The sequence below is a fragment of the Oncorhynchus kisutch genome, linkage group LG11 (genome assembly GCF_002021735.2).
Source record: "Oncorhynchus kisutch isolate 150728-3 linkage group LG11, Okis_V2, whole genome shotgun sequence".
NCBI classification, from domain to species: Eukaryota; Metazoa; Chordata; class Actinopteri; order Salmoniformes; family Salmonidae; genus Oncorhynchus; species Oncorhynchus kisutch.
Window position 1 is genome coordinate 66,846,695 of NC_034184.2, and position 18,251 is coordinate 66,864,945.

At 43.9% G+C, this 18,251-nt stretch overlaps 2 protein-coding genes across 3 annotated transcripts in view; one reads left to right on the forward strand and one right to left on the reverse strand.

Moving 5' to 3' along the window:
• Window positions 1-6,691, forward strand: part of LOC109899372 (VOPP1 WW domain binding protein) — an 83,242-nt gene extending 76,551 nt beyond the window's left edge. For both annotated transcript variants that reach the window (XM_031836141.1, XM_020494554.2), the window contains one exon: window positions 4,165-6,691. In XM_031836141.1, coding sequence (XP_031692001.1) covers window positions 4,165-4,346 — 182 coding nt within the window. In that variant the 3' untranslated portion in view covers window positions 4,347-6,691. The remainder of the gene's footprint in view (window positions 1-4,164) is intronic.
• Window positions 6,674-18,251, reverse strand: part of lancl2 (LanC lantibiotic synthetase component C-like 2 (bacterial)) — a 54,886-nt gene continuing 43,308 nt past the window's right edge. Inside the window, exons 8-11 of the mRNA XM_020494553.2 lie at window positions 15,091-15,273; window positions 13,528-13,704; window positions 12,874-12,946; window positions 6,674-8,074 (exon numbers count right to left, since the gene is read on the reverse strand). Of these exons, the coding sequence (XP_020350142.1) occupies window positions 7,998-8,074; window positions 12,874-12,946; window positions 13,528-13,704; window positions 15,091-15,273 (510 nt within the window). The 3' untranslated portion in view covers window positions 6,674-7,997. The remainder of the gene's footprint in view (window positions 8,075-12,873; window positions 12,947-13,527; window positions 13,705-15,090; window positions 15,274-18,251) is intronic.

An 18,251-nucleotide genomic window follows, 5' to 3' on the forward strand; every position in this document is an offset into this window, starting at 1 on the left:
ACTGTATGTAGCCTCGCTACTGTGTATAGCCTCGCTACTGTATGTAGCCTCGCTACTGTATATAGCCTCGCTACTGTATGTAGACTCGCTACTGTATAGCCTCGCTACTGTATGTAGCCTCGCTACTGTGTATAGTCTCGCTACTGTATGTAGCCCCGCTACTGTATGTAGCCTCGCTACTGTATGTAGCCTCGCTACTGTATGTAGCCTCACTACTGTATGTAGCCCTGCTACTGTATGTAGCCTCGCTACTGTATATAGCCTCGCCACTGTATGTAGCCTCGCTACTCTATGTAGCCTCGCTACTGTTATTTTTCACTGCCTTTTTACGGTTTTATTTATTTACTTAACTATTGTTCACCTAACACCTTTTTTTGCACTGTTGGTTAGAGCCTGTAAGTAAGCATTTCCCTGTAAGGTCTACACCTGTTGTATTCTTAGTTGTAGGAAAAGTGTGTGGGATGTTTGTCATAGATAGTTGATGTAATTGCTTCCTGTGTCAGTGGAGGCTTTGAGCTGTTTAGAAGGAGGATGAAAGAGAAAATGCTGCCCTCGTGTCAGACCAAATCAAATCAAAATGTATTTGTCACATACACATGGTTAGCAGATGTTAATGCGAGGGTAGCGAAATGCTTGTGCTTCTAGTTCCGACAATGCAGTAATAACCAACAAGTAATCTAACTAACAATTCCCCAAAAAAACTACTGTCTTATACACAGTGTAAGGGGATAAGGAATATGTACATAAGGATATATGAATGAGTGATGGTACAGAGCAGCATAAGCAAGATACAGTAGATGATATCGAGTACAGTATAACATATGAGATGAGTATGTAAACAAAGTGGCATAGTTAAAGTGGCTAGTGATACATGTATTACATAAGGATGCAGTCGATGATATAGAGTACAGTATATACGTATGCATATGAGATGAATAATGTAGGGTAAGTAACATTATATAAGGTAGCATTGTTTAAAGTGGCTAGTGATATATTTACATCATTTCCCATCAATTCCCATTATTAAAGTGGCTGGAGTTGAGTCAGTGTCATTGACAGTGTGTTGGCAGCAGCCACTCAATGTTAGTGGTGGCTGTTTAACAGTCTGATGGCCTTGAGATAGAAGCTGTTTTTCAGTCTCTCGGTCCCAGCTTTGATGCACCTGTACTGACCTCGCCTTCTGGATGACAGCGGGGTGAACAGGCAGTGGCTCGGGTGGTTGATGTCCTTGATGATCTTTATGGCCTTCCTGTAGCATCGGGTGGTGTAGGTGTCCTGGAGGGCAGGTAGTTTGCCCCCGGTGATGCGTTGTGCAGACCTCACTACCCTCTGGAGAGCCTTACGGTTGAGGGCGGTGCAGTTGCCATACCAGGCGGTGATACAGCCCGCCAGGATGCTCTCGATTGTGCATCTGTAGAAGTTTGTGAGTGCTTTTGGTGACAAGCCGAATTTCTTCAGCCTCCTGAGGTTGAAGAGGCGCTGCTGCGCCTTCTTCACGATGCTGTCTGTGTGAGTGGACCAATTCAGTTTGTCTGTGATGTGTATGCCAAGGAACTTAAAACTTGCTACCCTCTCCACTACTGTTCCATCGATGTGGATAGGGGGGTGTTCCCTCTGCTGTTTCCTGAAGTCCACAATCATCTCCTTAGTTTTGTTGACGTTGAGTGTGAGGTTATTTTCCTGACACCACACTCCGAGGGCCCTCACCTCCTCCCTGTAGGCCGTCTCGTCGTTGTTGGTAATCAAGCCTACCACTGTTGTGTCGTCCGCAAAGTTGATGATTGAGTTGGAGGCGTGCGTGGTATATTTTTTGTTATTCTCCATTACCCTCCTCTTTAATGATGACAACCAACGATGCAATGCCTGCAGTTTAAATAGAGAGATGGTTGGTGGTGGATCTGTCCTTTCACATCAGAGAAGTGTTTGGTTTGTTGTTTTCGCAGTGTGATGGGAGTGTTTAGAAGTGAGTTCCAAACCTTCCGCTTCATAAACCTTTCATCCGACCGATTGCACCCAATCTCAAGACAACTGCCACCCTTATCTCACAAATGAGTTGAATTAGTTGTCACCAAGGTAGAAAATCACCTCACACAACATCTCAGAAGTAGTGTATAAATATCGCTGACTCTGGTCAACGTGAACAAATCATCATCACTATTATTTGGCCTTTTCCCCAGACTAAATCCCACTGATGGCAAAACTCCAGTCACAGCAGTTTCCTTCGCTTCTCTTTTTCTGCTTATTCAGAACTAAGTCGACTGTAAACAAATAGGATGCCAGCAATATGACCTCTCAACTTCCAGCTGTTGCAGAATGACCCGTAGGAAAGATATCTGGTGACATTTAATTTGCACATTCAAAATGAGCTCGCTGCGCTTTACCCGGAGGGGGTCCAACCAACCTGCTTGTACTGTAGCTTGTCTGTTTTTACCACCACCTTTCATTCCCTAGTTAACCACCTGGTATAGAAATGAAATAGCGAGAGATGGTGCTTTCGTAGGTGCTCTGTCATTGAAAGTGAGTTTATTAAGGCTGCTTCAAATCATGTACGATATGTTTTTTATTCATTTTTATTTCACCTTTATTTAACCAGGTAGGCTAGTTGAGAACACCTTTATTTAACCAGGTAGGCTAGTTGAGAACACCTTTATTTAACCAGTTAGGCTAGTTGAGAACACCTTTATTTAACCAGGTAGGCTAGTTGAGAACACCTTTATTTAACCAGGTAGGCTAGTTGAGAACACCTTTATTTAACCAGTTAGGCTAGTTGAGAACACCTTTATTTAACCAGGTAGGCTAGTTGAGAACACCTTTATTTAACCAGGTAGGCTAGTTGAGAACACCTTTATTTAACCAGGTAGGCTAGTTGAGAACACCTTTATTTAACCAGGTAGGCTAGTTGAGAACACCTTTATTTAACCAGGTAGGCTAGTTGAGAACAAGTTCTCATTTACAACTGTGACCTGGCCAAGATAAAGCAAAGCAGTGCGACAATAAAACAACAACACAGAGTTACACATGGGATAAACATAAAATGGCGCATGGACCTTGTAGCTGTAAATCCTGATTGACCCAGGTTAGAAAGGCCTCTAGGTTTCTCCTGGATCTATCCAGAGAGGAACAGAACCCGTCCTCCACCTTGGCCTGCCGGTGGAGCAGCAGGATGTGTTGCTCGTTGTTATCGGTGCCCCCTCAGGAGTCACTGAGAGTAGGAGAACCGCACACTCTTTCGTTACTGTGAAACGTTTTATCCTTCAACCCCTCTATCTGCTTTACACAGAAGATTAGAGGAGGGAGGATGAGTAGAAGAGTGGATGAAGTTCATGAAAGAGAGATGTTTCCAGAATTCAGGGCTTTGTTGAGTTGAAAAGTTAGTAGAAATGTTAAGCGAATCAGCGAGCTCCACAGTCACTGGCCTTTTGACTCCCAAACATTTCCAACAGACTTCAAACTGCTATTCGGACTGAAAAGTAGGGCACCTAATCATACTGCCAGCTTTCCCAACGAAAGCTATTTGAAAGGGCAAAAATAAATGGGATCGTTCATTATATCATTCAGTCATGCAGAAAATTGTATTCAGTGCTCCAATAATATATGGACGTTTAATTTCATTCTTGGGTTCGATGGCTATGGAGTTCCAGGCACTGGAGAATTGAACATGAGGGAGAACACTGTCCTTTCTTTTGTTTTCGCTCTCACTGGGTTGTTGTGCGTCACAAAGCATCAATAAACCTATTAACATGGCTTATTCCTTTCATGTTTATATCAGGGAACATGGAAAAACACATTTTAAGTGTTCGTTCAGAGTGGGTTTCCAAATTGAATCCTGTGCTATTTTCACTCGGTTCAGAAATAGACTTTCAAGTAGTGGTACAGATGATTGGGCTGCCATTATGCTTCTCCATTTTGAAAACAATCAAAAGACAGCTTTTTGTACAGCAAAGTTTGATTGTAATGGCAAAGATTATAGTAGTGGTGCACTGTTGTGTTTCTATAAGGAAACAGGAAAGGCAAATGAGCACGCAATCACCAGACCCACACACATTAAGTAGTTCCACAAATCACATTACACACACACACACTTTTGTTCACAGAATGTATATTTGTACCAAACGCTTGTAAAAAGATGATTAACAGTGGTCTCTCTATGTCTTCCCCATGCAGTATCCCAGCAACCTGGCATGGTGGGCTACGGCGACCCTGGCGTCATGACATCACCCCTCACCGCCACCTACCCCATCCAGCTCGGCCCTGCCCACATGAGCGCCTACCCTCCACCTCCCTCGTACTGCAACCACCCACCCCCGCCCTATGAACAGGTGTTCCAGACACCAGAGAAGAGGTAAAGGCTGCCAGTGTCTGCGGCGTCATTGACGGAGACCATTGGCGTCCCCTCCGTTTCTTCTCCTTCATGGTGACCTCATCACGAGCAGAACTGACAGGACAAGGAGAGGAGGGGACATCTACAGTCTGTCTGCCACTGTTATACCTTCACCATCAGCCCAAGTCCTAGGGACAAGATACAGACAACCACCTTTAGAGACAAACTGCCTTCTGGCGACCTGTGCCGCAGGCGGTGGTCTTCTGGACAAAGACGGGCTGAATTTATCTCCGTATCTCCACGGCTTGGATGTCACTGTCATTCACCCTTCCTCCATCTTGCCCACTTTTTTCACAAAAGTATAACTATCCACCGCAGTCTCTTCTGCTGGCAATGCCATCTTGATGGGCATGGTCTGTGACTGTGATATGTACTGAGTCGCTCACAGAGTCCTGTAGATGGGGGTTCATGCCACAGACACCAAACTGTGGAAGTCGATGACGAAAGCTTACCCAAGATCAGCACATTGCTTTTAGATGAATATCGATTCAAGTAAACATTAGGGTAGAGAAGCTGATCCAGGACCAAGGGCATAAGACCAACCACTATCTAAACTGTACAGGAGCAATATCAAATTTGAGTTGAAAGACACCTTGGAGAAGTTGAAAACAAAAGGCATTTAAATGGCTTAAAAGATTCAAAGACTTTCCTATTATGAGGCTGAATAATTGGGCTTCTCTCTGTAGCTGGCTGTGTTCGCCTAACACTGAGAAAATGTTAAATAGACAATAAACACTTGTCAGGATGCGTTGTGCAAATTGTGCCCATTTGCTGTGAAGGGAAAGGAAACCGACCTGGATTTATCGGACCTATTATGTGCGCTGGAGAGAGCGGTAATTATGAGGCCGATTTGTTTGGAATGTTTCATTCACATTATGGATGCGTGTGTGTATTCCTGTGGTGCTGACAGTGGCGATCGGGACATCACAAACTGGCAGAGAATGTGTAGTTCAGTTGGTAGAGCATGGCGCTTGCAACATCAGGGTTGTGGGTTCGATTCCTATGGGGGACCAGTACAAAAAAATGTAGGAAACTGTATGCACTCCCTACTGTAAGTCGCTCTGGATAAGAGCGTCTGCTAACTGACTAAAATGTAAATGTAGAATCAAATCAACCAGACGGACCCCCAATTGAGACCAAGTCAAGTGGTTTCAAATGACAATTTGTCAGTGACTGCATGGGTACGGTGAAACCTACCACAACTCTACCTACGCCATATTCTCTAAGCATCCATTTCCACTCGAAGCGAGATGTGATCCCCGTAGAAGTTCAGCCATGGTTCTCAGATCGACTTCAGTTTGTACAGTAAGGAGCTCAACCAGAATGAGGATTAACCCAAAACGATATGTTTGTTTCACACACACAGGTCGCAACTGGATTACATTTTGCATATGGGAAGCTTTTCTGACCGATGGCCCATCCCAGTGAAACTGCTAACTTACGGATTCTCAATTTCTGTGCTGCAATAATCTCTAGACAAAGTAGTGGTAGTCACAAAAGCTAGCTGCACTCTTTCAGTAACCTAGTTCCTCAAACACGATGTACCATCTGTTCGCCATTTAAACATCTCACGTTAGAATGTTAACGACCAACTGGTTCTGCGTAGGTAGGTACAGCGCTGTACACCTTTTACTGTGGTAAAAATGGTTTTCATGTATGAATCTGAAACCCTTTTGCATTTTGGAGAATAAAAAAAAAAGGTTTGCTTTCACATAAACAAGCTATCAAGCTCAAATGTAGAATGTGCATGTGTAGTAGAGGTCCCATGTCCAAATGGTTGACCAGGTCCTCAAGCTGGCACTGACCATTTGGGTGAAGGTACCAGGATATGTTCTTCTGTTTACACATATTTGTCAGAGTGGATCAGGCACTCAACCCCTCCACAAAGGAAATCATGTGGAAATGTCCTAAGATAGGGCGTTGACTATTTTCTGGGCAGGATATGACACATTACCATCTGTTAAAACAGATCGAACTAACCACCCAGTGTTAACGGTACAACTGTCATTGACTTGGAATGTCCTTGTAGATGTTAGCCGGCAAACTGGGGTACGTAGACACTATGAGCAGAACCAAGGAGGGAGATCTAATTTATGGTAAGTGTTACTATTGGATGATGTGTATACGTTTGGCTAATATGACATGTCTCTATTTGATCATTTAACTATGCAACCAAGGTTTAAAATGTCATTTGTAGAGTTAGGATGTGCTTTTACTGTTGTACCAAGACGGTTGGCTTTCGGCATTTTACATGACAAAAAAATAGAAATGATCCATCCATGATATGGTTAATAAAGTTTCCTTCCGATAGAAGTTAGTGTTCATTTATTCCCTTTAAAGTTGCCCGTGACGGACTTCTCACTGTTCAGTCGTGCGTTGAGATTGAAGGTTTCATACTTGGATGTCATATTTGTTGAATGAAAATATTATCATCTGGGAAGGAAAACTGTTCCCCTCAGATAAAATGTAGACCAAATGAATGAGACACTGCCTAGACATTCTATAGAATGGCATCCTCCTCTCTTGCTTGTATTCTTACATAAAATCAGCCAGAAGCCACATTTCTCCACCGTTTGTCATGTAGTTCAACACCACTGCAGATAAATACTCAAACACCGAGTCATCCCAGAATGTTAGCTTTGGGTAACTTAACAGTACAGATAACTCCAAGCAATGGCAGTCCTAACTTGGAAGTGATAGGTGGGAGTAATTAATGCTTATGTAACACTCACATTGGCCTGAGGTGGCTTTCTAAAGAACACTAATTGGCCAAATCCCCGTTAAGACTTCCTCCTCCTCATATGTTAAATAAAGCCATCTGTTCGGTACCTCATATTGAGATGCACCACTGACTATTGACCAATGTTTTCCACCCCCAAAAACCAAACCTAAGCAGTCAGTCCTCTAAAGGCAGGTAAGAATGCATTTGATTTAAGACATTGTACTGTAATCACTCGGTAAGTCAGCAATTGAAGCCCGGTTAATTGTACAACATTCATAATATAACGCTGTTCGCCTGAGGGAAACAATATCCACGAGAAAAGGTCAAAGCGGCATTGAACAAAATCCTCTCTTCAGCACATTAACGAAATGGAAAATGGGACAAAACACGGTGACACACAAAAAAGCCACGCTAATTTACTGTTAGTCATTAACATTTGACTGACACGCACATTCCAAGGCTAATACATGTTTTCTGATGTCCCCATGCAAAGACAATTCGTCTCTAGGAAAGAGGGAGTAGCACTAAACTGGTGTGGGACAAGGACTAGAGATCACATACAGAGAAGGAGATCTGGATAGGCATGCAGAGGCAAAGATCCACGAACAAAACAGCATTTTCTTCCCATTCACAACAAAACCCCAACACACACACAGCGTTTACAGAGTTAAAGGCCTAGGGCTTTGGGGTGTTTTTCCCTCCGTCCATGTGTCTGAAAAACCAGAGCAGGGGACAACATCCCTCCCCAGGCTGCAGTTCTGGGCTGAGGGTTCCCTTAGTCAAGACGCCAGAGGTCCATCACACCCCAAACCCCCTCATCCAAGAGCCCTGCTCATCGCACTCTCCCAAATGTTCAGAATGGAAGGGGGACGAGGTCCGTCTACGACCCAAAGGTTAAAGTTCAAATGCAGGGAAGCAGGAAGACTCAGGCTGGGTCAAATCTGACAGGTAGTGGATAGCCCCAGCCATACCTGGAAGAGAGAGAATGGTGTATTTCAAATTCAATAAGACGACATTACATGGTATCAACAGCAGCTAATGCTGAATTATTTCACAATTTACAACAGTCAAATACACAAGAAATCTATAACTTTAAAACACAAATTTGCTGTGAGTAAGGATGGAGAAAGAAACCAGGGTCTCATTACAAGCAGAGACAGTACAACCTAGGGTTGGCCCGTATACTGTATGCCAGGGTATTCTGTAATACCCACTGAATTTCCAATACAGTTCAATAAATTAAAATGTGTACATTTTCAATAAATACCTGCAGTCAACTTGTGCATTAGGTAATAGATAAAGCAGATCGCGTTAATCGCTTTGCCTGTTCGATTATTTTTCATTTGTGAGGTGAGTCACTCCTGCAGCGCAACTTAAGTGAGGTGATCAAGTTCCACTTGTAAAAATACAAAACTGAAATACCACATTTACATAAGTATTCAGACCCTTTACTCAGTTTTTTGTTGAAGCACCTTTGGCAGAGATTAGAGCCTCGAGTCTTCTTGGGTATGACGCTACAAGCCTGGCGCACCTGTACTTGAGGAGTTTCTCCCATTCTTCTTCTTTGCAGATCCTCTCAAGCTCTGTCAGGTTGGATGGGGGGCGTCACTGCACAGCTATTTTCAGGTCTCTCCAGAAATGTTCAATCAAGTTCAAGTCCAGGCTCTGGCTGGGCCACTCAAGGACATTCAGAGACTTGTCCCAAAGCCACTCCTGCGTTGTCTTGGCAGTGTGCTTAGGTTCGTTGTCATTTTGGAAGGTGAACCTTCGCCCCAGTCTGAGGTCCTGAGTGCTCTGGAGCAGGTTTTCATCAAGGATCTCTGTACTTTGTGCCGTTCATCTTTCCCTCAATCATGACTAGTCTCCCAGTCCCTGCCGCTGAAAATCATCCCCACAGCATCATGATGCTGCCACCACCATGCTTCACCGTAGGGATGGTGCCTGGTTCCCTCCAGACGTATTTTTATCAGACCATGGTCTGAGAGTTCTTTAGGTGCCTTTTGGCAAAATCCAAGCGGGCTGTCATGTGCCTTTTACTGGAGGAGTGGATTCCATCTGGCCACTGTTCCATAAAGGCCTGATTGGTGGAGTGCTGCTGAGATGGTTGCCCTTCTGGAAGGTTCTCCTATCGCCACAGAGGAACTCTGGAGCTCTGTCAGAGTGACCATCGGGTTCTCGGTCACCTCCCTGACCAAGGCCCTTTTCCTTCGATTTCTCAGTTTGGCTGGGCGGGCAGCTCTAGGAAGAGCCTTGGTGGTTCCAAACTTCTTCCATTTAAGAATGATGGAGGCCACTGTTCTCTTGGGGACCTTCAATTGTGCAGAAATGTTTTGGTACCCTTCCCCAGATCTGTGCCTTGACACAATCCTGTCTCGGAGCTCTACGGACAATTCCTTCGACCTCATGGCTTGGTTTTTTGCTCTGACCTGCACTGTCAACTGTGGGACCTTATATAGACAGGTACATGACATTCCAAATCATGTCCAGTCAATTGAATTCACCACAGGTGGACTCCAATCAAGTTGAAGAAACATCTCAAGGATGATCAATAGAAATAGGATGCACCTGAACTCAATTTTGATTCTTATAGCAAAGGGTCTGAATACTTATGTAAATAAGGTAAAGAGCAACATGTAATAATGTAATATACATTTGTAATGGGGAATTGTGTATATAATGAGTGTTTTAGAATAAGGCTGTAAGGTAACAAAATGTGGGAAAAGGGAAAGAGGAATACTTTCCTGAATGCACTGTATATAACTATTAAGTTAACTATCTAAGATGTGCCAAATAAGTCTCTCCAGCTGTGTTTTTTGTCAACTTCCTAGCATTAGTGGCTAATGATAGCTTGCAATATCAAGCTTCTTGGTAACAGCAGCAGAGACAATCCCCTCCTGGATTAAGAGCCCTGCTGCGTAATATTTGTTTTGTGCGTTATGCAAACGGAGTTCCTCATGAAGCTGGTTGAGAGAATGCAAAGAGTGTGCAAAGCTGTCATCAAGGTGGCTACTTTGAAGAATCTCAAATATATTTTAATTTGTTTTTTGCTTACATGATTCCATATGTGTTATCTCATAGTTTTGATGTTTTCACTATTATTCTACAATGTAGAAAATAGTAAAAATAAAGAAAAACCCTTGAATGAGAAGGTGTGTCCAAACTTTTGAATGGTACTGTACTTGCATAACCTTATGAGCTGGGTTGTCTGTCTTGGTAGTCAATTTTTCATGCACTCGTCCACTATGGGGATTCCTTAGTACTTGTTAGCATTCTGGTAGATGTTTGCATCCTAATTTCTTTTGGCGCCACCTGTCTGCACTAACAGGTAATACTGTCTATCCCAGGATGGCACAGGCACGGTATGATGGCACGGAAATCAGGATACCGCCCAACCATACAACCCAATATACATGAAAGCTTGGCTTACAAATCACTCACCGTTCGTCATGGAGTTATTTATCATCGTGAATGAACAAAACCTTCTCAAATCTCTTTGAAATATTTCAAAGAGCTGAAAATGTACTTGTAACACTGTGGGTACAACAGTAATGTGAAATATTACATGTATTCTGTTATTACATTCAAGACATGAACATTCAATATTCTAGGTTGTAGAGTCAACATGGGCCCATATATTACTAATCAAATTAAACTGCTGCAATATTTTTTTACCAGATTGTTTATCAGTGGAAGATTAATTCAGGCAGGGATGGGAAAAGGGAGCGTACGTGTTTGTGAGAGAGGGGGAGACAAAGGGGGTCAAGACCAACCAATCACAGCCCACAAATCTACTCGGACGTGGGCAGCAGCTGGTTGCCATGGAGATGTGGCGGTAAAACGCCAGGCAAGACGTTTCATGTGGCTGCACACAACACGTGGGTGGGATGGGGGGACAAAGCTGTCATAGGGAAACCTCACTAGTGGACCAATGGCAGAACCAAATAGAGGCCAGTCATTGCCAAACTAAAGGTAACCTACAGTGCCTTTGGAGTGTATTCAGACCCTTAGACCTTTTCCATATTTTGTTAAGTTACAGCTTTATTCTAAAATTGAGAATCGTTTTAAGGATGATCAATGGAAACGGGATGCACCAGAGCTTGAGTCTCATAGCAAAGGGTCTGAATACTTATGTAAATAAAGTTTTTTTGTATGAAAACCTGTTTTCGCTTTGTCATTATGGTGTATTTGTGTGTAGATTGCTGAAGATTTGTATTTATTTATTCGATTTTAGAATAAGGCGGTAATGTAACGAAATGTGGAAAAAGTCAAGGGGTCTGACGTCTGAACTCTTACCGAAGGCACTGTAATTGCCACTCAGATTATTTGGACTGTGCCCATTGACAGGTTTTATTATGTAAGATCAGCCTTTCCTGACCAGCTGCTAAAGTTATCAAAGTTGACTTCACACCCTCACACAATATTTATCAGATTTTAATTATAGAAAAAAATGATGATTAAAATATTAAGTCAATTATCACCCAGTCACAGTGAGGCAGAGAGCTTTAAGTCTCAGGAAGGTTCAGAGAGGTAAGAGCAAAAGCCTAACTAGCTCATTAAACATGACTTAGTGCAGAAGTCATTTAGAGTGCACTTCTTTTCCTAAATACATGATCAAATAATTTCACATGCCATGGAACATTGGAATTGCTAACGGAATGTGTTAATTGTGTGTAAAATGTCCAGTAGTTGGTCAATCTCTCAGTTGTATTAGCAATGAGAGAGCAGGGCTCCTCAAATCTCATTAACAGAGAGGTACAGTCTCCTCTCCTATCTCCCTCATTTACTACACTGAATGAGGGATGAGTCTAGTGGTGGAAAAAGTACACAATTGTCATACTTGAATTAAAGTAAAAAGTAAAAAGTATATGTAATACCTTACATTCCTTATATTAAGCAAACCAGATGGCATGTTTTTATTTTATTTTTACTGACAGAGGGGCACACTCCAACACTCAGACTGTCATGCCTGCTCCCACTCTCCCTCTTGTGCAAGGCTGCCCTTCATTACGCACACCTGTCACCACCATTACGCGCAGCTGAGCTATATTGGACTCACCTGGAGTCCATTATCTTGTTGATTACCCCCTCTATATCTGTGTGCTCCTCCGTTTATTCCCTGTGTCAGCATTGACGTCAGTATTGTTCCCCTGTCCAAATGCTGTTCCTGTTCTGTTTCATGTCCGTTGTTTCATTAAAATGTTCACTCCCTCTGCCTGCTTCTCGTCTCCAGCGTCGGTCCTTACAGAATGCTGACACCACTAAAAGAAGCATCAGGGAGTTTTTGTTTTTGTTGGTGATGTCGGGTCCGGGTGCCGTCGCCGATGGACCCAGGGGTGCCTCCGCTAGCTCGTCGGGCTTCCACACCGTAGCTAGCTCGAGAGGTCTTCTTGTCTTGGTGGGCTCGGCAGGCACCCACCCCACGTCATGCTTCAGCCGGTCCAACAGTCTTGAAGGAGTTCCCACATATGCTGAGCACTTGTTGACTGATTTGTTTAAGACTTTTTTGGTTACTACATGATTCCATAGTTTTGATGTCTTCGCTATTATTCTACAATGTAGAACATAGTAAAAATAAAGAAAAACCCTTGAATGAGTAGGTGTCCAAACCTTTGACTGGTACTGTACATATGTAAAGCAAATTCAGTCTGCATTTTCTCGTAACTTACAGAGTGGTTATTACATTGATTGAATGGGAAGAAGAGAAGGCGGAAAATGTCACGTATTTTGGGGATGTTTTTGTCTGCTTAAGGGGTTTAAATAAAAGTTTCACCTTCAAACAGAGAGTACGGTCTGTCTGGGATTCTGCAGCCGTGGGTTCCGTAGTCCAGACACCACTCAGCAAACTGGGAAAAAATGAGGACCAATGTGATTATCAGAACATAGGGTTGAACATGAAAGACAATAGACTATACTGTATGTTACCATAATTGGATAAATAAATAAATAAATAAATATGTGAACCATGCATGCAGTAATTCTAAAATCCTGAGGATCGGATAAATGAATGCACAAATGAATTGATCCAAATTTAATGACAAGGCCATTCACTGACAACCGGATTTCACACGAGACAATACATATCGATGCAAGCAAGCGACAACGCAGACATAAAACCAAGAAAGCAATGAATGAAATCCGACTGAATGAGTCATCATATACTGATTATTTGTCAGTAAGAAGAATGGCCTTCAATATTGGCCAATGGTACAATACATGTCACGATAAAGACTTTTGTGTCACAGAGTGTAGTCGTGTCTTTAGCAGGCTTGTTTAGGGCAGGCTGCCTACACTGTACTGCATGTGTGGGCGAATCCTTCCTTCCCATCTCATTCAAACAGAGGAAGAAGATCTGAAGGAGGACAACACTGCTGGAGCAACCAGGAGCTCCACAGCCCCTCCTCACACACACACACCCCAGTGTTACCTTGCAGGCGCGGTAGAGGTACTTCTTCTCCTGGGTGAGCTGGTAGAGGGTGAGGAAGGAGTAGGCATTGCCCGCCGTGCCGTGACAGATACCGTAACCTTTCCTCAGCAGGCCTCTCTGCCAGATCACCTCCCCACACTCCACAGCATCCTTCAGGTACTTCTCATCCTTAAACACCTGGAGGAAAGGGGAGACATGACATTAGACTCATAGCCAATCCCAAACCCCATCTGAAATCCAAATCCCAACTTCACACACACACACACACGTGTGGGGATCGGAAAGGATTTGATGTAAGAAACGTGGTATTAGAGTACTTTCATCTTGCCCTGCTATTTAGAAATCTGTAATGTTCTTCATGTACACCTAATCAATTGCCCTTACATTACATAGGGAGACTGAAATAGCCAAAGATACAGTATCAAATCAATTAACTGTATTTCATCAAGCCCATTTTAGCTCATAATTTGTAACAGTGCTTTACAGATACCTAGCCTAAAACCCCAAAGAGAAAGCAATGCAGATGCACATTGGCTAGGAAAAACTCCCTAGAAGGTAGGAACCTGAATACAGGTGATATGCACATTGTATTCCTTCATGAAGTTAATGGACCAAAGAGACATGAAATGACCCTGCACTGGGTGTGTGTGTGTGTGTGCTCCCCCCTGAATGTGAGTGTGTGTATTCATGCCACACTATGACTGATGAAATACATGTTGTCTGTCAAGAGATGAAGCGTTTATCCGGGGAAATCTCCTCTCCCCACACAACGCATGCTCAAAATGCTCACCACATAATCTCCATTCCTTCTTTTGCTCCTTCTATTAGTCATTTCAAAGGGAGAGGGTGTGCGTTTTCAGACCTGCAGTGAGAGTCAGCTTGTAAGAGGCCATATGCTGAGCACGGCAGAAACAACCCATTACTCAATAAGACCTCTTGAAATTGACTGTGGTATTAAACCAGCGGACGAGCATGTCAAAGCTGGGATGTAGTGCTTGTTTAAATTCAGTCGGTAATCAAAATGTGACACCGGGTCCCTAGTGCTGATCTGGGACCAGGCCTCCACTGTCCGTATAATATCATGCATCCTACTGTGAGATGCTTTAAGAAAAGGGGCCTTGGTCCTACAGTGCACCTGATATCCACTAGGCGTCACTGTGAGTTGTGTATTTCTCCTAGGCGATGAGCCACGGAGCATTGAGATGCAGTGGGAGCTGTTAAGTTCGTTACCTCCAGCTATAGACTTAATTATCTTTCCTGGGTGATTCCATGCAATTATTTGAGAGTGGCAGAGCTGGAGGCATTAGAGGAGAGGGCCTGGTTCACTGCTATCTCTCAGTCCTCTGTATGGGAGAGTAGCTGAGTGCTATAATGGAACTCATGGGGTTAGTTAACATGATATTGATATTAGGAAAACAAACGAGCCCTAATATCGTGATAGTGTATTCATGAGGTTTAGAGAGCGGTGCTAGAGAGGAGAGAGAGAGAGTGGTGTCGAGTGTTTCAATCCAAAATCCTTTCAGATCTACTTGAAGAGACATTACTACGGTGTGTGTCCCTCACCTTGTGTGCCATGATGAGCATATGCACCACTCCTGGCGCCCCGTGGCACCAGTGCACCAGCCGGTCCGTCTCGTTGCTTAGCGACGACGGGTAGTTCCCAGAGCGGAACTTTTTGTGGCGGACGTAGTCCACACTGGGCCGCACCAACTCAGATAGGACTTCCTGGTTCACCTTAGCAGAGGGCTGAGAGAGGTCGAGCAAGGGAGAGAGACACAGAAAGAAAAAAGACCAAGAGAAAGAGATAGGGGGAGAGAAAAAAAAAGAGGGAATGAAAGAGAGAGAACGAAAGAGAGAGAGAGAGAGAGAGAGAAAGGGAGAGACCGAGAGAGAGAGAGGAGAGGGGAGAGAGATATAGGTACCAAGTAAATAAAATCCATATCCACATCCTTTGTAGAAATATCATGGTAACAATATGGAGGCACAAGTTCAGGGGACATGAAGACGGGTGGTGTAACTACTGTGGAATACCGATAACACAGTATGCTGAAATCTGTTGATATGCATATCACAATCATCCTTATCGCGATGAACAGTTAATACACAACATATCACCTGGTCTGAAACATCCCAAGCGTTGCACTTCAGCTTTACATGCAGCAGGTTTGTCAGATGTTACATTTATGAGAGACCGTCAGGCATTTTAAATGCGGGCCATTTATACTGGGTTTCATTAAGAGACTAACTAAACTTAGAAGAATCCAGTCAAATCAAATAGAAATCCCTGACTCAACAGTCATTATCCCAAATAGCACTCAGCCGTGTTGAATATGCACTTGATGGTTTTTACTGCACAGAGAGAGATGAATTAGAGGCAAGTGTCAGAGAGAATTTATGACAAGGACAATCTTTTGATTTGGCTCGAGAGAAAGAAAAGAAAAGAAAGACCATGCTGAGAAACATGGCCTACGGGAGAGAAGACTGCTGTTAGATAATAATACAGCCAGAGACAGGGAGGGAGGGAGCTGTTGGATATGAATACTGTCAGAGAGGAGGAGGAGGAAGGAAGGTGAGGAAGAAGGAGAGAGGACTGCAATTAAAGAATATTACATCCAGAAAGAGAGGAGGAGGGAGATAACTGCTGCTAAAGAAAATGACAGCCAGAGAAGGAAGGATGGAGGAGAGAAGACTACCGTTAGAGCGAGGAAGATCAGACAGAAAGGAGAGAGCGTCTGTTAGACATTAGACAGAAAGGAGAGGAGGAAAAAGGATGAAGCAGGAGAGAGGGAGGAGAGATAGCTACTATTACTAATCGGAGGGAAGAGGAGAGAAAGAACTGTTACTGCTACTATTACTAATCGGAGGGAAGAGGAGAGAAAGAACTGTTACTGCTACTGTTACTAATTGGAGGGAAGAGGAGAGAAATAAAGGAAGGATGGATGAGTGGAAGATGGGTGTGTGTGTGTGCGTGTTATGTCTGAGTATAGGTGTAGCAGAGCATGTCCACGTGCGTCACAATGACGCACCGCACTTATACACACATGCTCACATACATGCACGCACGCACACACACACACTGCATTGCTCTAACACACAGGGAAGATAATGCATATACACAATCTATTTACTCAAAGCAGTTGGACACACACACACACACACACACACACAGAGCGCAAATGGTAGTGGTTATCATCGAACAGAAAAAGGAATCAAGTTGTATCCATTGATAACTGTGTGCCCTGAGAGTGAGTTGGCAAAAACATGTTGAAATGTAGCCTTTTAGAGCGAGAAACACAGGCCTAAATGCAGGTAGTCCAACAGCTTGGGGATTACTAAATACATTTCCTGTTGGGTTCGGTCCAGACCGCTATCGGGGACATTTGCCGGGCAGTGTTCTCGTGGGGACGGGTATGCCAATGCCAGATTGGAGTTGTTACAAGGCTAAATCTATATGAGCTTTCAGTTGTGCAACAGGGGACAACAATGCATCCCAGGTAGTGGCAGAGATGCTCTGGTCCCTCATTCACATATGAGGGCGGCGGGGAGGGGGGGGGGGGGGGGGGGGGGGGGGTTTATCAGGGAGTGCTGCAGCATCCTCAACACCCCTACTTCCCACGGCTATGCTTTCACATTTCAAAGAGTGATCGATAGATAGATGGAAACAAACTTTCATAAGATCCAAATAAGACGTGTCCAATTTTGGATTGGGAGCCCCTTGTAAATGCTCGGGGGAGAAATACTCACGCGAACGAACACACAAACCCGCGTACTAGTGTACGCCTACACACACACATCTTTGTAATTTAGCAGACACTCTTATCGAGCGACTCACAGTTAGATGCATTGATCTTAAGGTAGCAAAGAGAGACAACCGCAGTCATAGTAAGCCAATATCTTCCTCATTAAGTAGCTATCAGCAAAGTCAGTGCTAGTACAAATTGTACACACACACACACAATTCCCAGGCCTGTGGTTGTTTACATGCGTTTTCTAGTTTGGCTGGTGGCAGTCCTTCCTCTGTTCATGTTTTAATGAGGGTCGTGTGGGTCTCAAATATTTGCAAAGCTGTAAACGCCAACGGTGTGTGTGTGTGTGTGTGTGTGTCATAGCCCAATAGAGTTTGAAAGGGGGAAGAGGTGGGAGTGCAGAGCCCTGTGGCTCCAGTCAGTCATCGGGAGCATTTCAATAGTCTAACGTGGCTTCCTCTCCTCGCTTCCTTCCCTTCTACTGATAGTTGAAAGCAACATGGCAGGTCCGTTGCTAGTTAATGATTACCAGTGGAGCCGTCCTGTATGGCTCAGTTCGTAGAGCATGACGCTTGCAACTTGGATTGCCATCCATCTTTAAAATGGATGCACATGACTGTAGGTGGCTTTGGATAAAAGGGTCTGCTAAATGCCATATATTATAGATCTAAGTGCAACCTGGGAACTGGTTGTGGGCAGCATCATTACTCCCAATCCCCGCCCTCCTCCCCAGAGACAGATGATGCATGGCCAGCCAATCCCAAGAGAGGAGGAGAGGCATGCTGATAGTGCCAGCACTACAGGAGGATCATCGAAGCATTTCTAAAAGAGAAGCACATGCCCTAGCACAGAGAGAACGCTGACTACTCTCCACTGGGGATCAAAGATAAGCTACTTTCCTCCACTCTGGCCTTTAAAAACTCTCAGAGAAGCAGATTACATATCCAACACATGGTCCCATGGCCTCTGACAGCCTCT